This window comes from Zingiber officinale, chromosome 6B (genome assembly GCF_018446385.1).
Source record: "Zingiber officinale cultivar Zhangliang chromosome 6B, Zo_v1.1, whole genome shotgun sequence".
NCBI classification, from domain to species: Eukaryota; Viridiplantae; Streptophyta; class Magnoliopsida; order Zingiberales; family Zingiberaceae; genus Zingiber; species Zingiber officinale.
Genome location: NC_055996.1, coordinates 70,890,791 through 70,910,793, shown reverse-complemented (window position 1 = coordinate 70,910,793; position 20,003 = coordinate 70,890,791). Strand labels below are relative to the sequence as shown.

General features: G+C 35.3%; 2 protein-coding genes across 10 annotated transcripts; one reads left to right on the top strand and one right to left on the bottom strand.

Annotated features, from left to right (window-relative positions):
- The first annotated feature begins 819 nt into the window (after positions 1 to 819).
- On the top strand, positions 820 to 13,553 carry LOC121992641 (histone-lysine N-methyltransferase ATX4-like). Of its 4 annotated transcripts, XM_042547141.1 has the most exons (23): positions 820 to 2,024; positions 2,123 to 2,178; positions 2,272 to 2,467; positions 2,619 to 2,732; positions 2,861 to 2,929; positions 3,024 to 3,089; positions 3,197 to 3,276; positions 3,370 to 3,462; positions 6,389 to 6,524; positions 7,180 to 7,267; positions 7,379 to 7,478; positions 7,615 to 7,739; positions 7,914 to 8,059; positions 8,183 to 8,287; positions 8,843 to 8,907; positions 9,096 to 9,300; positions 9,539 to 9,625; positions 9,715 to 9,771; positions 9,849 to 9,938; positions 10,617 to 10,703; positions 12,223 to 12,297; positions 12,377 to 12,477; positions 12,976 to 13,553. In XM_042547141.1, exons 1-23 carry the CDS (start codon positions 1,071 to 1,073, stop codon positions 13,064 to 13,066), a joined length of 3,186 nt encoding a protein of 1,061 aa, XP_042403075.1. In that variant the 5' UTR covers positions 820 to 1,070; the 3' UTR covers positions 13,067 to 13,553. The 4 variants fall into 4 exon arrangements, 3 of the variants coding, with proteins under 3 accessions (XP_042403075.1, XP_042403076.1, XP_042403077.1); XR_006114969.1 differs by lacking the exons at positions 12,377 to 12,477; positions 12,976 to 13,553 and having other exon boundaries at positions 9,887 to 9,938; positions 12,223 to 12,277; XM_042547142.1 differs by lacking the exons at positions 12,223 to 12,297; positions 12,377 to 12,477; positions 12,976 to 13,553 and having other exon boundaries at positions 9,849 to 9,987.
- A 1,062-nt stretch (positions 13,554 to 14,615) lies between these two features.
- LOC121992640 lies at positions 14,616 to 19,606 on the bottom strand. Of its 6 annotated transcripts, none has more exons than XM_042547136.1 (10): positions 19,387 to 19,605; positions 18,820 to 18,951; positions 17,910 to 18,080; positions 17,261 to 17,422; positions 17,044 to 17,149; positions 16,658 to 16,840; positions 16,357 to 16,519; positions 15,648 to 15,946; positions 15,334 to 15,423; positions 14,616 to 15,156 (listed from the first exon to the last, which is right to left on the bottom strand). In XM_042547136.1, exons 3-10 carry the CDS (start codon positions 17,922 to 17,924, stop codon positions 15,089 to 15,091), a joined length of 1,086 nt encoding a protein of 361 aa, XP_042403070.1. In that variant the 5' UTR covers positions 17,925 to 18,080; positions 18,820 to 18,951; positions 19,387 to 19,605; the 3' UTR covers positions 14,616 to 15,088. The 6 variants fall into 6 exon arrangements, with proteins under 6 accessions (XP_042403070.1, XP_042403072.1, XP_042403073.1 ...); XM_042547138.1 differs by having other exon boundaries at positions 17,910 to 18,055; XM_042547139.1 differs by lacking the exon at positions 18,820 to 18,951 and having other exon boundaries at positions 14,616 to 14,980; positions 15,051 to 15,156.
- Between the last annotated feature and the right edge of the window lie 397 nt (positions 19,607 to 20,003).

Here is a 20,003-nt window from a genome sequence, read left to right as displayed (position 1 = left end):
AATCACATGATTCATCCTCTCTCCCTGTAGCATGTATCTCGATCTAATAAAATATTCTTAAATGAGATATGCCCGAATGAGGATGTTTTTAAAGTGACTACAAGAAAAGTCATGTGTATTCTTTTCAGGGATATTTTTTGGACGAAGATATTTCCAAAGTGAGTGTCTTTCCATAAATGTTTCTGAGAATATTTTCAAAGTGAACTACTATCGAGTAGGGGTAAGTATTCGGTTAATTTAGTACATAAATTAACCGAATTAACCAAAAATCGATTTAGTGTTGGCTAATCAAATCAAATCAAAATTTTACTAAAACTGAATTAACCGAATTAGTTATTTTAGTTAACACCGAATTAACTAAATTTATTTAAAATAACAATAAAAAGAATTTATACAAAATTAATATCAAATTAATCGAATGCTCACCCCTATTATTGAGCCACTTCACCTCTATGCGCACGCGGCGTGTGCCTAGTTAGGCCCATGCCCTATCGTTGGTTTGGGCGAGTTAACTTCTACCTCCTGTGCGATATATTTCCCATACGATTGAAGATAGTTAAGGGAAAATATTTGAAGATTTAGAAAGTGTTTTCTTCTATTTTCAAAGTGAGGGACACACTTTGTAAATATTACTAACTTGTAGGTGCTATCTAGAAAATTCCCTAAAACATTGCGTCCGATTGCCACCCAAGGCGGTTTAATCCATACCGAATTGCGACAATCTCGGAACCCAAAAAAACGTAACGGCACGATATCCGTTACGTTTCCGTAGCATCTATATATACTCCGGCGCTATGCCGTTAAAGGGCTTTCAAGTTTCCTTCTTCTCCCCAAAGAGCTCTCTTGCGAATCCGACGGAAGAGAGAATTAGAGGGGTAGGAGATCGCAGGAAGGCGTTTGCGAAGTTATCGTGATCCGGTTATTGTCCAATTCTTTCGGCTTTTTTGTTTCTTTATTTTTTCGGGGTATATTGGCATGGGAATCTCGAGGATTAGGGCTTCTTTCAGGAATTTCCGGAGAATTCTCGGTTCTGCTTGGTCGAGGAAATTCGGCGGGTTTTAGATCGGAGGATGATCATTAACCGCAGTTTGAGGGGCCAAATGCCGAACTTGAAGCGATGCAAGGCCGAGGAGCCGACGTTCTGCGATGATGAGAGCGGCGACGGGGCGGCGGACGGACGCAGGAAGCGGCGTAGGGATGGGTCGTTCCCGTCCGAGATGATGGGGGACGTCTCCGCCGGCGCTGGAATTCCCTGCCTTTCGGATGGTTTGCGGATGGGGAGTGACTGCGGGGATCTCGGCGCAGGTTGCCTGGGTTCCTCTTGTTCTGGCGAGCTGTCCGTATCCACTTCCGTCGTGGTGGAGGCTGACGAACGAGTCAGGGAAGGGTCGGCGGTGCGCGCGGCTCCTTCCGCACCAGTCGTGCGGACGTCCAGGGGGCGCTTGCAGTTTCTTCCTTCTCGTTTTAGGGATTCTGTTCTCGCTGATCCTTGGAAGAAAGAAAAACAAAAACCGAAGGGTACAGGTACTGGTTCATTTGTCCAAGCTGATCTGCAATCCTGCAAAGATGATAAATTTAGCTACACTGGCTTCGAATTTAACTCGGGATCGAAGAATTCCTGCACATTGGTAAGGGAAGTGGAGTTTTATAGAGCTTGCAGAAATAGCAGTACGAACAAGTGTTCTACTTCTCGAAGTACTCTTACATCCATCGAGGACAGCCTGGTGGGTCTGGAAAAGAAGTTCCTGCAACCTGTTCTCAATGCACAGGACCAGCCGCATTGTTATTCTAATTTAATTATGGAGTCAAATCTAGCAAGGGAAGGTTCAGACAGAAAGGAAGATTTTTACTGCCCAGAGGATTTTGTTCTGGGTGATATAGTTTGGGCAAAATATGGAAACAAAAACCTTTCTTGGCCAGCAATGGTGATTGATCCTTTGCTGCAAGCTCCTGAAAATGTTTTAAATTCGTGTGTGGCTGGAGCTCTTTGTGTTATGTTTTTTGGGCAGTCCAGAAATGGAAGGGTAAATGATTTAATCTTCAGTATATATATATATATATATATATATTGTGTATATTTTCATTGCAACTGGTTGAGTATTGATGAGGTTTAATTTGGCAGGTATATTCATGGGTGAAACAAGGGATGATTTTCCCCTTCTTAGATTACCTAGAAAGGTTTAGTTTGATGATTTCCCCCTTGGCTTTATGATTTAGAAATATTTTTTCTGTTTTTTTATCATGTGTTGATGCACCACTCTCTTTCTCCAGATTTCAAGGGCAAACTCAATTATATAAGTACAAGTCTAGCGATTTTCGAATGGCTATTGAGGAGTCTTTCTTAGCTCAGCATGGTTTTTCTCCTGTGAGCAGTAATGGTCACTTTGCTTCAGACAAATCTGTTCCTTGTACATACCAAGAGGTTGCTGATTCAAATCGCGAACAAGAATGCCAATCAAAATTCCAGGCAAGTTTAAAGTTATTTCTAAGTTCATCATTAATTTGTTTCAACTTTGAAGTTATACTGATCTATTCAGCATGTCTTAGAAGTATGTTCACTTAATGTGTGTAGTGCTAACCTCATACTTTTAGGATTTTAAGTTTTATTTGAACTTTAGATTGTAGACAAATCAGGGATGCTTTGTGAAAGCTGTGGAATGAATCTTCCATATGGAAGTGCAAAGAAGATGAAAGGGAATTCACAGCAGTTACTGTGTAAACATTGTGCTAAGGTTTGTATTTTTGCTTCATGAATGGCTGATGTCGTATGCAAAGCACTAGCCTTTTCTTAGTTGTCATTTCTCCTTTTTTTCTTTGATGGACAAAAGTGTCTTATGAGAGATGCATTGGTCTTTCACAGCTCCTGAGTTCAAAGCAGTACTGTGGGATTTGCAAGAAGATTTGGCATCACACAGATGGGGGAAATTGGGTAGGACAACATTACACCATAAGTTAGAGAGTTTGATTTCAGTTTTTTTTCATAGGAGAAATAATGTCTTACTAGTAACATTATTTCCAATTAGGTTTGTTGTGATGGGTGTCAAGTGTGGGTACATGTAGAATGTGACAACACATGTGGTAACCAAAAGGTATGGGATTGTTTTCACAATTTTTTGCTTATGTATTATTCTGTTTGTAAAATGAAGTTTCGTATAAATATATAATCTAATCCTTGCTGACTTTCTTTTTATACAAGGATCTGGAGAAGAACGATTATTTCTGCCCTGATTGCAAGGCTAAATTTGAAGTGTCAGATAGAAAGTCTATAACAATCAGGTTTTTCACAGCTTTTCATAAATACTAAAACTTGTTTGTAGAGCCTGTAGATTTGGCTTGCTTGGAATGTTTAATAATATGCCACCTATACAGATCTATTGATGATACTTTCGGGGAAAAGTTGTCTGACAAGATCACTGTTATCTGCTGCAATATGGAAGGAATATATTTGCCAAAAGAACACATGTATGTATTTTTAAACTTTAACACTTTTGCATTTATTCAAATGTTATGTTCCATTTTGGTAACTGTTTTAGTCGCGTGAAGGAGTAAATGCTAAACTAGAATCTTGGAGGGAAACACTAGAAGGGAAAGGTTTTAAGCTTAGTAGATTAAAGACAGAATATATGGAATTTAAGTTTAGCAATATTAGAAGTAATGAAACAATTGTTAAGATAGGAGAGGACGAGTTGCTCAGAACCGAGAGATTTAAATATTTAGAATCATTTTTACAAAATGATGGAGGGATTGAGAGAGATGTCTTACATAGAATACAAGCAGGATGAGTGAAATGGAGGGGAGCGTCAAGTGTTTTATGTGACCGTGAAGTACCTCTTAAATTTAAAGGTAAGTTCTATAAAATCGCAGTTAGACCTACTATGTTATATGGAGCTGAATGTTGGGCTATGACTCGAGCACATGAGCAGAAGATGAGAGTTGCAGAGATGAGGATGTTAAGGTGGATGTGTGGACATACGAAGATGGACAAAATAAGAAATGAGAGCATTAGAGAGAAAGTCGGAGTTGCATCTATTGAGGAAAAACTCCGAGAGACACGTTTAAGATGGTACAGACATGTACTTAGACGACCAATAAATGCTCCAGTTAGGCGATGTGAAACTATGATAAACATGCATATCAAACGAGGAAGAGGAAGACCAAAAAAAACTTGGTTAGCAACAATAAAACAAGATAAAATTTATTTAAATATAAATGATGATATAATAGGAGATAGAGCTCAATGGCGTAAAATGATTTATACAGCCGACCCCACCTAGTGGGAAAAAGCTGGTTGTTGTTGTTGTTGTTATTGTTTAGTCGCAATCAATTAGGAAAACCATTTCAAATGTATTAGAAAATACAAAATGAAAACAAAAAAAGTGTCCTTACTGGTGTCTAACTTGGCTCACTTTCCTTTTTTTTTTTAAAAAAAAAAAAGTAAAGCCACTTGCAAAATGTTGAATTTTTTTTGCTATCACTTTGTATCTCAGTTAGAGCTTGGAAGGCTACACTTAAATCTAGTGATCTAGATTGTCCAGGCAATGGTCAAAGAACAAGAATCATTTAGCATTTTCCCACTTAGCTTAGCATCACTCAAAATTTTCTATCAAAGGAAACTGTGGCTAAAAATATATTCCTGAATACTATGTGCATTTCTCTATGACAAATAGATGTTCAATAGATGCTTTGTGATTCTTTTCTTTTGAAAGCATAAGTGGCATGCCACGTTTATTAAGCCCCTCCTGCTTAGTCTCTCTTTTGGATCCAAAAGTGGATCTGGCTTTCAGTAGATGTTTTGCTTTCAAAACCTTCAGATACCATGTGACCTTTACTATTTCTGTTCTAATGCTTATATTGATGGAATTCACTGAGAAGCTTCTGGGATTTGCCTGTCTCCATTTTTTAACACACATAGTTTTGTTGTATGTTCAGCATTCCGTCTCCCATTTTTAATCAGATCACTATATCTTTGAATAGGAATGACATAGCGGAAGCTTGGTTGCAAATGTACACCTTTGTTTGCTTTGTTTATTGGTGCATGCTTATAACTTGGAAATTTAAGCCAAGGCATGTGCCAGAATTAAAAAATTTTTCTCCCGAGTCCTGAGCCATTAAGATATGTATGGCTGATACTGACTTTGTCCTTTGTTTGCTCATTGATTTGTCATGTGATATAGGTTGTCGTAGGTAAAGTAGATTGATGGTACTAGTTGCAAGGTTTAAAATCTTGACCCGTGCCGAGGTTTTGGTCGAGACCGGAACGATATAGTTTCGGTATCGTATCGTGCCATGCCAATATGGTTTCAGTATTTTTTTCATTTATATATAGTAATTATTAAATAAATATATTTATTGTGTATAATTTAAAAATAAGTTGTACATTGATTTTTTTATAAATTCTCAATTATTGGACAACATAATATGGTTAAAAAAAATAATTAAATATAGTTTTCTTTAGAGAAAATTAATTATTTATTCATTTAATTAATTATTAATTTAAATAATAGATATTTTAAATAGTAAAAAAATATCAATTAAACAGTAAAATAGTAAAAAAAATATAAAAAATTATCATAATATAAATCTAATTTATTAAAAAAATAGAATTTTTTAAAATTTTTAAATGATATTTAAAATAAAAAAAATTAGAATATAAATCTGGATTATTATAATTTTTTAGAATTTTTAAATGAAATTTAAAACATTAAGAAATAAATTTTCAGAATATTAATTCATAAAATTTATTTAAAAATAATAATTTTAAATATATATATTTTATTGGGATAATTTAATTAGGGTTTATAAAAGTCTGTTCAAAATATCACGCATACTTGGGAATTCTTAAAATTAATTAAATCAAAATTTTAATTTACTCGGTGAAAAATCATCGGCACCAGAAGCGACCCTTTTGGTGCCGTCAGAGGCGTCCTATGACGCTTCCGACACCGTTGGAGGTGCGGCGCCAAAGGCATTGCGGGACACTTCTGGTGTTGTCCCGGCCATTTGCGAAGAGGAGAAATCATACGTCCGGAGTGGTTTGCTTCCTGTCTCCTCGCCGTTGCTGATTGCTCATCGATGCCTCCTTTATATAGGTTTTTTTTTTCTTCTGCGCTAGTAATCGATTGCAATAGCTATTGCGGATATGCGCTGTCGCGTGACGCATGCCATGCGAAACTTCGGCGCGTGGGTGCCGGTTTTGCCCGCGTGGCGGAACAGTAAATACCGTCCATGCTGCCTGACACGGAATCGCATTTCACTCCATGACTAGTTGTACTAGTTGAATGTTCTTTTATTCGCTTTGTTTTTTTCTTCTAAATGTTGAGATGTGAATCAGTCTTGCGTGTTAATTTTAATGTTTTAATTAAACTCATTTCCTCTTTATATTATGCAGGGTTTTATGTCAATGCAGCTCCTGTAATTCAAAGAAACTAACTCTTAACGAGTGGGAACGACATACAGGTTCTAGGAAGAAGTATTGGAAGGTTAGCGTCAAAATCAAGAGTACTGGACAGCAACTGGGAAAATGGGTTTGTAGCCTTATCTTCTAAAAATCTGCAGGGTTATATTATTTTTCTTTCTCTAACATGGTAATGGTTCCTATGTAGAACTATTGAAAAGGACTTGCCGTTTTTTACTTTAATGCTTTCATGCATTCCCAACTAATTTCTCTAAGCACTGAAAATCTATACCAGAGTATCTAACAGACATGATCTTGATCAGTATATATGGCATACTGACTTGCATGGTTGCAGAAATGTTTTTTTTTTGCATTTTTCAAATTGTATTTCTTATGTTTGACTCTCCTATTCACCCTTCTTAAGGTTCTTATCCATCATGTACCATTTCAACTCTCTTGAAATGAATCCTTATGGTGTCAGTCTTCTTCCTAAAAATCTTGATTTTCTCTTGATGAAGCCTATGGTTTGATCTATAATTGTTACTGTACATCATCACCAGCCATGTAAATCCCAGCTATTTGGGATTGACTACACAAATCTTATCCATCCCTTGAACTTATGGAAGACTGCATCACTATTAATATTCAAATAAATTAGATTACTTTTTATTAGGTTACCTAGAGTTCTCTGCCCTATGTTGTTATTCTAATTAACTAAACTTGTATGTCCATAAAGTGTAACATATTAACATTTTTTTTTCAACTTCTGTTTGTGTAAAATACAGCTAGAAGAGGGCAGCCCATCTTTTAATAACCAAGTTAAGTGCCCATCACTTGGTAATAGAAAAGAGAAGCTCCTTACTTTGCTTCAAGGTAGACTAATTTTTCATATTTATCATTTTATTTGGCAATCTCTTCATGCTTTTTCTTTAAGTCACTACTCTGCCAAAATAATGGAAATAATCCTTGTTCTTTCTTGAACAGAACCATATGAACAAATACTTGCCAAGTGGACAACAGAAAGGTGTGCAATTTGCAGATGGATAGAAGATTGGGATTACAACAAGATCATTATATGCAACAGGTCATACAATCTGGTCCTTATCCTCCATTTTTTAGTTATCTAAATTCTAAAGAGAATCCACCGTTACAAATATCTATGGAGGGTAATTGAGATTCTTACATATAGTTTACAGAACCTAAGTTGTCTTATTCTACAGATGTCAAATAGCTGTTCATCAGGAATGCTATGGAGCAGTAAATGTACAAAATTTGGCCTCCTGGGTTTGCAGAGCTTGTGAAACGCCCCTTCATAAAAGGGAGTGTTGTCTTTGCCCCATCAAAGGTACATGTGCATCTTGGAACTATCATTTGCATGCATCGTTCCATAGTATGTCTTTTTTTGCAATGCTAGGATTCACTAATTGAAATTTGGGCTTAATCATATCACTTCTCTATTGTTTTTTCTAGCTTTAAACTGTTGCAAGTCATGAATGCTTACTTCTCAAGTTTTGCTCAGGTGGTGCACTGAAGCCAACAAATATTGATAAGTTGTGGGTTCATGTTACATGTGCATGGTTTCAACCAAAGGTATCCTTTTCCAGTGGTGAAACAATGGAGCCTGCTAACGGCATATTAGATATACCATCTCTGCTGTTTGAGAAGGTGATTTATGAATAATTTATTAATTGAGTTGTTTGTTATAAAATATAGTATATACGTCTTTGGTTATAAAGAACATTATACTCTGACCTTTAAATCCTAACCTGTCATTCATTTTGCCATCAGGTTTGCGTGATATGCAAGCAGAAACATGGCGCTTGCACACAATGCTACACATGTTCCACTTATTACCATGCTATGTGTGCATCACGAGCAGGTTATAGGACGGAGGTAAGCGACTCTAAGCTAAAAGCTCTATAATTTGGCAGTTGAATTGTGTTTGACTAGAAAAATTAGAGGGCATAGTTTACATTTATTATGTTTCCTTGATAATCATGCAAATTACAAATTGTGAATTTATTTCATCTGGATTTATTTTCATGTCATGAACAATGATTTCTACTTTTTTTTCTCACTTCTTTGTTGATGAATTGAATAAGTCTTGGCATCACCACACTATTCAGCTTTTCTACCACAGTTTTTGTTTTACCAGCTGCAGAGAATGTATTTGTTCTGCTTGACAAATATGTATAATACGGTGAAAAGATTTTTATGGTTGCATCTGTCATGGGCTTAACAAATATTCAATTTGGAAAAACATGTTTTCCAGTTGCATTCCTCATAGGCTGAAAATTGCAAGATTTTCTTTCTATCCTAAATAATTTGGAAGACTAGTATTGTAATTGTCTATCTGAATATATCTTCTTATACATCTATAATTGTTTCTTTCTTGTCCTAAATTGGAGAAATATGGTACCTTACCTAATTACACTTTTACAAATGCAGTTGCATTGTCTGGAAAAAAATGGGAAACAAACAGTAAAGCTGCTATCCTATTGTGCACATCACAGGTAAATCCAGCTGTCCTTATTAACAAATTAAACTTTTGAGTTATTCTGAATTTTTTGTTGTGTTGGTTGCGAAGCTGCAACCACCTATTTGGTATGCTAAGTGATTTGACACTTTTTCTCAGAAAGGTTTTGAATACTTAAATGTGTTTAATTTTGGTTCCAGAAATAATTAATCTTGGCATTTTTAGGTCTCCCAATCCGGATAATGTGCTAATTATGCAGACTCCGTCGGGGATTATCTCCACTAATAAATTGTTGAAGAACATTAAAAGGCAAAGTGGTTCAAAACCAATTATGATGGAGATGCCACGGGAAAACATAACCTCAACATCTCTATCTTCTAAAGCGCCATCCGCTATGAGATGCTCAATTTACCCAAGAACAGAAACCAAGGTAGATGAGGAACATGCTAGATACTTGTTTTGTGTGAAATAGTGTCTCAATATGAATATTGTAGCATGTTTCTGAGACATTCTAAATTTCTCATTTTTTGGTGCATTATTATTTGTGCGAAAGAAAATATTTGAGTCTCATATTGCAATTTTTGGAGTTCTTGATCAATTTGTTCTCTTGATTGCTGAACCATCTTTAATTCTCCTGCCATGCCTAAATTCGTAACTTTCTTTTGTAGAATATACGAGAAAGTGGAATTCCACATAGAGTTATGGGACCTTGTTATCATTCTTGGGACTCTATTGAAAGTTTAAATGCAGCTATGGTAATTACCTTTTCCAAATTGTATATTTCATTATTCAACTCAATCCTTGCACCAAAAGATGTTTAGGTCATTGTATTCTTCTACAACAGGATGATAAAACTCGGAAATCATTTTCTTCATTTAAAGAGCGCCTTCGCTATTTGCAGGTAATTTAATGTCTTTTGCCCTCACTGAATTTTTGCTTCGTTTTTGTGCCCAACACTTTCATTTTCTTTGTTCCCAGTCAACTGAACACACTAGGGTATGCTTTGGAAAATCCAGGATTCATGGATGGGGTCTATTTGCCCGTAGAAGCCTTCAAGAAGGAGAAATGGTATTACTTTTTGCTACATCTTGTGGAATGGATTATTGTGATGTCTCATGTGAGTTAAGTATACAGTTTATTTTGCTCATTTGCCATTGATATGATCGTACAGAAAACTGTAATTTTTTTATTGGCTCTTATTTTGTTTTAGTGTGGTTACCCCCAGAAGAGCTAATTGTAAGGATTCATTAATTACAGGTTACATTGCCATGTTTCAGTTTGGTTTAATTCTATGATTTCTAATATCCCTGCTATCGGTTCTCCAAAATATTAAGTATTTTTCTTATGTTATATTCTATTTTTCACTTTATATTACATTTTTTATGATATTGAGGCATGTAGCTTTTTGTGTTTTCTGACATAATGATTTTCAGGCATAATTTTTTACTTGTATCTAAATCGACGTGACCAGCGATCAGTACGCCATCATACATATCAACATAGTTTTGAGCTTTCTATTAGATGTCGGTTTGATATTTTGGAAGCACCTTTTGTTTAAACTTGCACAAAGCTTTTTTAACCTTAACTAAGTTACATCTACATCTATAAATTTAGCCACTCATGTCATTCAATTTTTTGTTTATATGATGAAATTTCTATGCATTTAAAAACTTTGATTCTTATGTGATATTTTTTTCCCCCTATGCATATTAATCTATCTACTGAGCCTCACCAATTTATCTGCAGGTCATTGAGTACCGAGGAGAGCAGGTCAGATGCAGTGTTGCAGATCTCCGAGAAGCACGATATAAAATGGAAAAAAAAGACTGCTATGTAAGTCTTACAATCCTTCCTTCCTGTTTCTCAATGTGGCATTAAGTGAATATTGATTAGTGATATAGTTGCTGGCGTATTTTGTTATGCACATGCAATCTATGGGAATATTTGTTTATAAGCTATGATATGCTGAACAAATGGTAGCAAATTGGTAGCATATTTGGGGTTGGATCATTTGGAATTTGCATATTCACATTAAGTGTGCAGTCACATGTTAGAGTTGAACAATTTTGTAGTCTGGCTGCAGCTTGTGTTCAGTTTATTATACTCAGCCGGGAAATGCTGCTTTACCAAAGATAAGACTTTTATATTACTTGGAGACTTATGTGTACGCCATGACAATTTGATAAGATTTTGAATAGAGATATTAGTTAATTTGCCCAAAGTTTTTAGTAAGATTTGTTAATTGAAAATAGAAGCTAACCATGAAATTGAATTTTGATAGTACCAACTGGCCAATCAATGCATGAAATCATAGATTTACCAACACTCACCCATGAATGTTTTTTACCTACTACTTTAATTGGCTGTCTCGACTGGCAGGATTGGTGTTGTGAGATGCTCATTCAGAAATGACTAAACAATTCATTATCCTTTCAAATCCTTTCAAGACATGTGAATAATTTGATATGTGATTAAACATGAAACGCCTGTGGAGAGGCCATTGTGATGTCTACATCCATTGAACATACTCCCTTGGAAATCCTTCAATTGTGCATATATTTACAAAGATTAAAAACTAGCAAACATGCCATTGTATTTTATTTTGACCAGCTGGCTTTTAGCTAATAATATACTAGCAAATAAATATAGGTTCAATTTTGAATTTGATGAAAATAAAAATATTTTGAACATGTGAAAGTTATGTAACATAATAAGTTTATTGATCATATGATACAATATTTATTTATATAAATGAAGTATCCGTTTAATTTGTATTTGTTTATTCTTGATTACAAAGAAAACCAAATTCCCATTAGGATAATTGGAAATAAGACAAGAAAAAAAAAGTATTTTTCATGAAATAACCTGCTTTAATTATTTTAATTTTTTAAACTTGAGTCATATATATTAAGCTGATTCAACCCAAATCAAACCTCCATAGTCCAAAACACTGCACGACACTTCAATTATAGCTGAATATATTCAAATTTAATAGTAGATCCACTTGCTTATGTCCAAATTAGATTTGCTCCCAAGTGACATAACTTGACATTTGAGGCTGTCATTCAAAGCTGATACTGAAAGCAGTATCCAACTCAAATTTTAAAACTTAAGGATATTTTAGTTTTTCACATATGTTGTAAGCTTAGAATATAGATGGTTTTTATACTTTTATCTGATAATTGCTGAGACAAAAGGCTTATATTACACAATACAAATGAAAAGGATCTCTGTTTCTTTTGCAGTATACAATATTCTAGTTTCATTATAAAGGATGAATGCATGAAATGATAAATTTTAGTCTTTTATTTAGAATTTGATTTTAGTTGATCTATTTATTCTTTGTTTGCAGCTATTCAAAATAAGTGAAGAGATTGTAGTTGATGCCACAAATAAAGGAAATATAGCTCGCCTAATAAACCACTCTGTAAGTCATTGTTATCATATTTATTTTGCATCATGGACTCATGTGGATTAGTTCCCTTTAAAAAATTTATTTGATGCAGTGCATGCCAAGCTGCTATGCTCGGATCATGAATGTTGGTGAGGATCAGAGCCGTGTTGTTCTTATAGCTAAGAAGAATGTTTCTGCAGGAGAGGAGCTAACGTACTCTCTTCCACTCATAATGTCAATCTTAAAGTGGTTTCTTCTTTTTTATCACCAGTTTATTGTTCTTTTGCCCTCAACCCATCTTTCATTCAGATTGAAACTTATTTTGCTTATTTCTGCTCCTTCATTGTTTAAACTCCCTACTTGAACCTCTTATTTTGCTTAAGTTGATTCTGGCAGGGAACTATATAGTATGAACAATCACACATGTGGTTTACATGTGTAGTCAAAAAAAAATTGTACTTTGTTTTCATGAACTATTCTAAATTGACTCCAATTAACTTAAAATTAGAAGCTACTCTATTTTGGAGTTTAATAGTTCTCATGCAATTCAAGGTGTGAATTTTCAAAACCATAATTGTTCAAGCCTTAGGAACAGGAAGTTCATTGCTGTGCTAGCGTTACTTTCGGTTATTATTCTCATATTCATTCCCATTTTCATAGGTCCTTCAAAGACAGATGAGAATGACCAATACTTTGTATTTTATTTTGCAGGTATGATTATTTGTTCGATCCTGATGAAGCTGAGGAATGTAAAGTTCCCTGCCTCTGCAATGTGCCAAACTGTAGGGGATTTATGAACTAGCTAACCTCATTAGCCATTACTGTGTGCGGCAATGAACAATATTGCAATGCTGGAATGGAGAAACTGAAGCATTAGAGATCTAATCTAGCTTCGTCAATCTACCTGTCGTCGAGTCCTCGAGTTGAGAGTGTCTCGGGGCATCAAAATTCAAAATGGTGGTCTCTTGAAACCATTCGGTTCATCGACAGCAGCCAATCCAGCTAGAGTTATTTACACAAGAACTCAGAGAGGAGACCAAGCATATCTAAATGAGTTGTTACGGGCGCAAGGTCCCGTTTCTTTTTGTGTATATATATATATAATCTTATTTTTCATTTTTCCACAGAAGGAAGTATTATTTTTCCTATTCTTTTTCAAAATCTTGATAAGTTCCCCCAAATTATACGGAAATGAAGATAGCATTTGTTGACTTGTATATATTAAACAAGTGACGATCTGTGTACAATCCTCTTTATTATTAGTATTTTTTTTGGGTCTGTTTCTCTTTATGATTATGCCACACGCATGTTGTAGATTTTTTATGGAAAACTCGTATGTCTGATCCTACATGATAATGTTTGCCCCAAGTGCACCTCATAGTCATTATTCATATTCAATATGGCGAAGGCATAGTATTTCTTTTCTTTTTCAAATCAAAACTTATTGGCACCAAGCGTAAAGAAATGTTAGATGTTTAGTAATTTCTCTTCCGACCAAAATGAAAAATACTATCGAAATGGCTATTTCCATGCATATTGTATACACGTCAGACATCACAAATTGCATAGTATCAAAATAACTATTCTTGATATTATCCATCCGCCGAGATGGTTATTTTCATGCATATTGTATACACGTCAGGCGTCACAAATTGCATAGTATCAAAATAACTATTCTTGATATTATCCATCCGTCGAGAGAGTTTATAAATAAATAAAGATCCCTATATCCTATGGTGATGAAGAGAAATAAATAAAATACTGATTGGCCTTAAGTTGGAGGGTTATTTATCGTGACTCAAATCTTTCTCATTGATCTACCAGTTGGGTGGAAAACTCTTATATTTAATCTTGATGAAATTTGCTTACTTCTGCATAATTCAAATTAACGAACATAAATGGAGAAGTCTTGAACGATTTAAGCTCCCCAACGAATAAAGTGACATTTTCCAAAATCCACTTCAGATCTTGTTTTCTAGACATTGATAAAAAAATCTTCATTAATTTATTATTCTTAAGACAGAAAATTTAAGAAAAGAAACAGAACGCTTTAATGTTTCTTTTAAAAATAGATAGCTTCAAAATATAAAAAATATGTTTGAGAATAGAAATTTGTTCAATGAAACTGGATCCCCACTTTGACAAACAAACAAAAAAGAATGTCATTTCCGTTTGATTTAAATGGAAACAAAATGGGCAATTTCCTATTGATTATTTTCTAATTTTTTTATTCATGAAAATTTTTATTTTAATCAAAATTTTCAAAATTAAAATTGAAAAGAAAAAAAAAAATCACCATTGCCTCTTGACATCGTTCACTACTAATAAATAAATTGAAAGATTCTAAAGGCTATTACTAAATCTGTATTCCCCTTTTAGATGCCATTTCTTCTTTCAAAAAAAAGATCAAGAACAGAACCGAATAAGGATTGGATAAGAGAGCTTGACCGTGATGATAGTTCAACACCAAGCATGAGCACACAAGCTACTCCAAACACAATAGTTTATCGATAGCAACTGCAGGAACAGCATTTTCTAAAGATCAATGCACATCAAAACTTACTAGTCAGATTCAACAAGGTTTGGGTTGTGATACTCGGGCCGAGCTGCAGCTATCGGCCGATGAAATCCTAATTGTACGAGCTAAATCATTGTTGATGCTGCCGAATAACTAAGTTTAATACACAAACCATCAACCTTTGATGAGACACAGCAGCTGTTCCATGGCATCAAGCTTTATTAGTTTATTAGTTTATTATGTAGGAGAAACCAGGGTGCCGATTTACCATCAAAGGAAAGCGAAAAAGGAAAGCTCAAACTTGCTCTAAGGTTTCTCTTCGTCCGATTGGTGAGAGCACGATCCATTAGCAACATCAGCAAAGTATTCTTCCACTGAAACAAGTACCAAAGAGGATCATTTATTTTGTTATAGTATTGACAACTAGACAACATAAAAGCAAACAGGGAAATCACACTCACAACAGGTTATATAATCTTCGCATCGCATGAGAAAGAGTGACTGTTAAGGGAGAAAAAAAAGCGAAAAAAGAAGAGGCTTCATGAGGTTACCTATATCATCCTGTTCTGGGGAGCCCAGCAAGATGTCAGAGTCTGATGGCAAGAAAGGAGAACCATCATAGTCTCCCAAAATTCCAAGATCTTCGCCGAAACAAACAAGAAAGTGATGTCAATTATTTCCTCGAGAAAAGATCACTAAGGAAGATAAAAATAGTTATAAGCACCATTGAGTTGTATGTTTCAAAGTACTAAACATGGAAATCCAAGGAATCAGATTGTGTATCTCCCCAAGGGTTATGTTTATGTTTATATTTTTGTTTTCTTGATTGATAGCTGATTTTTTCTCAAAAGTGTTGAAACATTACCTCCTAAATTTGAAAAATCTGCTGTCAGATCTGATAAGCTGAAATTCCAGAGTTGTCCCAAAGATCTCGTTCCATCTCTTGGGTGTCCATCATCTGATCCTAGTTGCAGCCCTCCCGTGTGCGTTGCATCAGATGGGAAGGTTGATTCTAGAGCTGTTGCATCCATGCCTATCCCAGACATCTCTGGAGTGAAAGGAAAATGATTGCTTGATGCTGCTGACGCAGGACTCAGAGCCATCTCCGACATGGAAGAAATGGTGCCACATGGAGGGGTGGCATGAGCCACTTCAGGCGTGCCGCTGCCAATCATAATTCCAAAGCAAAAGAAGTTTTCGTCAAATAAGGAATAATGAAACGGTAAAGGATGAATGTTGCGTGTTCTGATTAGCTTGAAGTATACCCTCCCGGTGACAGGTGTTTCACTATGTATAGAACAACGATCGTGATAATACACAGATGTTGATTACAAAAACAGAAAGATGCAATCCAGATATTCCCACATGAAGGGAGGTGAAGCCTGGTATTTCTTGAAACAAAAAAGAACCAGCAAGTATGCTACAATAATAACAATCATGAGTATTATGACATGCTTCCAAAGCTATGTAATTGATTTGGCTCCTGACATTGAAATGCTGAATGTTCTAAAGCCTATTTCACTATTTTATAACTGATGGGGAAAAATTTTTAAGCATGTCGAACAATTTCTTACTTGGTCGCAGAGTTGATGCGAATGGGATGAAAACCACCTGGAGCAGGAATACCATTGACTACATGACAACTGGAGAGGCCACAAGCCATCGAGTCAATGTGAGGCTGACCTGTAACTTGCATTGCGTGCTGAGGAAGAATAGGATAGCCCATGGGTAAATTGACTGCACTGCAAATGAGTGTTAATTAAGCATTATGTTCTCTAGAAGCAATTTAGTCAGTTAGAAATAAAGATCAACTGTTGGGAAAATATAGTTCATTTTTGTTCAATGAAATTTCAGAGGAATCAGTCGAAAAATTACCAGGCATTGTGTGAATCCCATTTTGAATTGGAGCCAATGGAACCTTAGGCTGAACAGGATACTTCATCAGATGATACTGGTGCTCAAGCAAGTGATTGAACAAAATGATTTGCTTCTTCAGCTTTAGTCTTATATAATAAGCTCTGAAAAAATCTGCATTTTCTTCTTCCAATTTCTGCCATACTGGAAAAAACGCAATAATTCAGACAAAAAAAAAAGAATCTGCAGTGCCCTGGTAAATTCAAAAAAATTAAAAGTTTAAGCAGCACTCTTATGTTCAGCCAAGTATGACATGGCATTGGTGGTTGAATTCATGTTGCAACTGTTGTCAACATATGAACATGATATCAATTACAAAGCTTAAGGTTTGAAATGAGAATGCCTACCTAATGTTGTAAAACCAGGTTCTATCCTAGCACGGTTAGACAATGTTCGAACCACCTCGCTTCTAGTCATGTACAATTGTAGACATCTTTCTATCAAGTTTTGCACCTGAAACACATTGTGAAGAGATAGGAAATTAACCATCCATGGACATTCTATCTTCACAAAATGTTCTTGATTGATAAAAAACTAAATCAAACCAGCAATGGGAAGCCTCACCAGTTCAATGTCTTCGCGAGAAACCTTTCTACTATAATTGTTTGCATTGGATGCTGAACCTGAATCTGCTTTAGGAGCTTCAACAACTGGAATACTTTGAGGGTCACCATGTAAATCATGTGAAGCGTCTGAGGATGGTTGTACTTCTGCACACTGAGGATCCTTTCGAGAAATCCAAGAGAAAAATAAGATAAAAGGACAATATATTTACATATTCTAAATGAGATCTAGTATAAGCCTATAAAACAAGCTTGTTCCATTTTGTAACAAGAATTTTAAATTACAACAATGTCTGCTGGAAAAGTACAAAGGCGAATAATATAGTGTCCCAAGTCTAGTTGAGTTACTGCAGAAAAAATGTAGGATATCACTAAACCACTAGACTTGCTACTTTATATATTTTACAAAGTTAGTAGTTGAGAACATGATCTCATTGAGTGTCTGTTCATTTGTAATCTTGAGCATTCCACTTTTAACAAGTACCTGTAATTCACCTAGACTGCTTGTAAACCATAACAATAGTTGTTTAGTGAGCAGAAGAATTGGGATCATGGCATCCACTTACATGAAGATAAATTTTAATGAAACATAGGCAATTTAGTTGAGCAAGTCAGAGATATTATTGAAATTAGAATTGACTAACTTTCACCTGTGAGGTCTTCATTCAACTCTGTCTCAACGTGTTAATACAGCAAAACTCATTTGATTTGTGAGGGCAGGCACACTGAGAGCAACGTCTATCACCTTTTATATTTTCAGGACTTTATCATGCTCCATAGATATTGTGCTTTACTCCTGCAATCTAATTTGTTACTACAGCCTACAAGGGTAAACAGGTTAAAAAAGAGATATTCTAACACACTTTTCTTAGCTGAAAAGGAAGCATAAGAATTTTGCATCAAAGCATCCAAAGGCAACCCCAACGGGAGGGAAGTGAAAATCTCATTGATCACAACACCCTGTTTTTTTTTCTAGTTTTATTATTTGAACCGGACCAATGGTTGCATAAATTTGTCTAAAATTGATTTTTAAATGCCTACTGTTTCTGGAATTCTCAAATATCAAGCCTGTTGATAAAGAAAATTGTCAATGTATGCAGGAGTTTTGGCCTTTTGGGCATTATGGTTAAAAGTATGTTAATCAAGTTCCATATATATTTTTCTGCATGGCAATTGAAGGTTATAATATTCTAACAACAAGTTAACCTTGGTTATGAAGCCTCCAGGTTCGATGCATAGTAAAAATCTTAGGTGTTCAAACTCTATGAAATGTGGCAAACTTTCAAGTTTGTTAAGTACACTATTATACCATGGGGAAACTTGTGCAAACTAAGCACATAAAGCTTTATAACACCCATATCCGAGGTTGCAGACATAATCTTTCCAACCAGTAAATAAAAAAAAACACAAAGTCAAGTATCAATGCTAATAGAACTCTCTCTGCACTTGGCATAAGATTAAAACAAGGACTAGACGAACAAAATAGGTTTAAGATGGAAGCAAAATAAAACGGAAAAGATAGAAATATTTGTAAAGTTTCACAAATGAATCCTTCCTTACCACCGCAACAAATGAAAATATGATATGTCAAATACTACGCCAAAAACAGCTTTTAGCACGGATTCTTTCTCAGATAAGAAAACCAGTCACAGGCAAGCAATATTTCCAAGCGAAAAGTCGGAATAATTTTATCTGGAGACAAACAAAAAACAAAAAAAAGCTAAGTTTGGTTCGAAAGACACGTACTGTGGAAGCTTGATGACGTAGGCACAGAGAATAATACAAATACTACCCATATGAACAACTATTGCGAAGGCTTCTTATCCATGGATAACATGTGGTTAGCAATTAGTTGGACCAGATAATCTCAAAGTCTCCCGGAACTCTTCCCCTTGAGAGGAAATACGAAGCGATATAGAACCAATCCCAAAATTAAGTTCTCAAAACTCATACAGCAAGTTACTAAAACATTAAGAGAAGGAAGCGGAACTAGAACAATACATTAACGTGTTTTTTTGTCGATTTATGCAACACACAAGTCAGAGAAAATCAAAACAAAAAAGGAGACATTTTTCATTCGCAACTCGAGAGCAGCGGACTGAAAAACACTGCAATTCGGAAGCTCACCAATAAGCAAAACGCTTGACGAAAGAGATGAAAAAAGGCGAGATTTTCAGGGTTTTTTCCTCTTTCTCGCGGACTGCGGAGGAAGAATTGGAAAGAGAAGGAGGTGATGGAGTGCGATGGTGAAGTAAAATACTTCCTAAATGGTAAAGTCGCCGCCGCTCATGGCTTCGTAGTTATACACTACATGACCCCTGGGCAACCGTATAGAACCATTATGAAGACGCCCGTTCCATAGTCACCAATGAGACGCTTTCTCGGGATCCGAGTCACCCATAAGCTTTTCATAGTCGATGACGTCATGAACGCAATTACCCACGTCAGCAACTTGTACCTGACACTTTTTTTTTGCCTTTTTCAATTTTATACAAAATTTCAAAATAGTCCCAATAATTTCTAATCTTTCTTTGCTGTTTTAACTCGGTCATTGATATTATTATTTCTGTATCTACCATAATAAGTTAATAATAACGTGAAAGATTTGATTTTTATATCATAGTTTTTTAACTCATGGCATTCCACTCTTTTAAGTCTTAATCATTAATATCGTTTTTTATTTACTAGATGAGAAAGTGGCATGAAACAAATGTAGCAATCTCTAATGGCAAAGGGTTAATAAA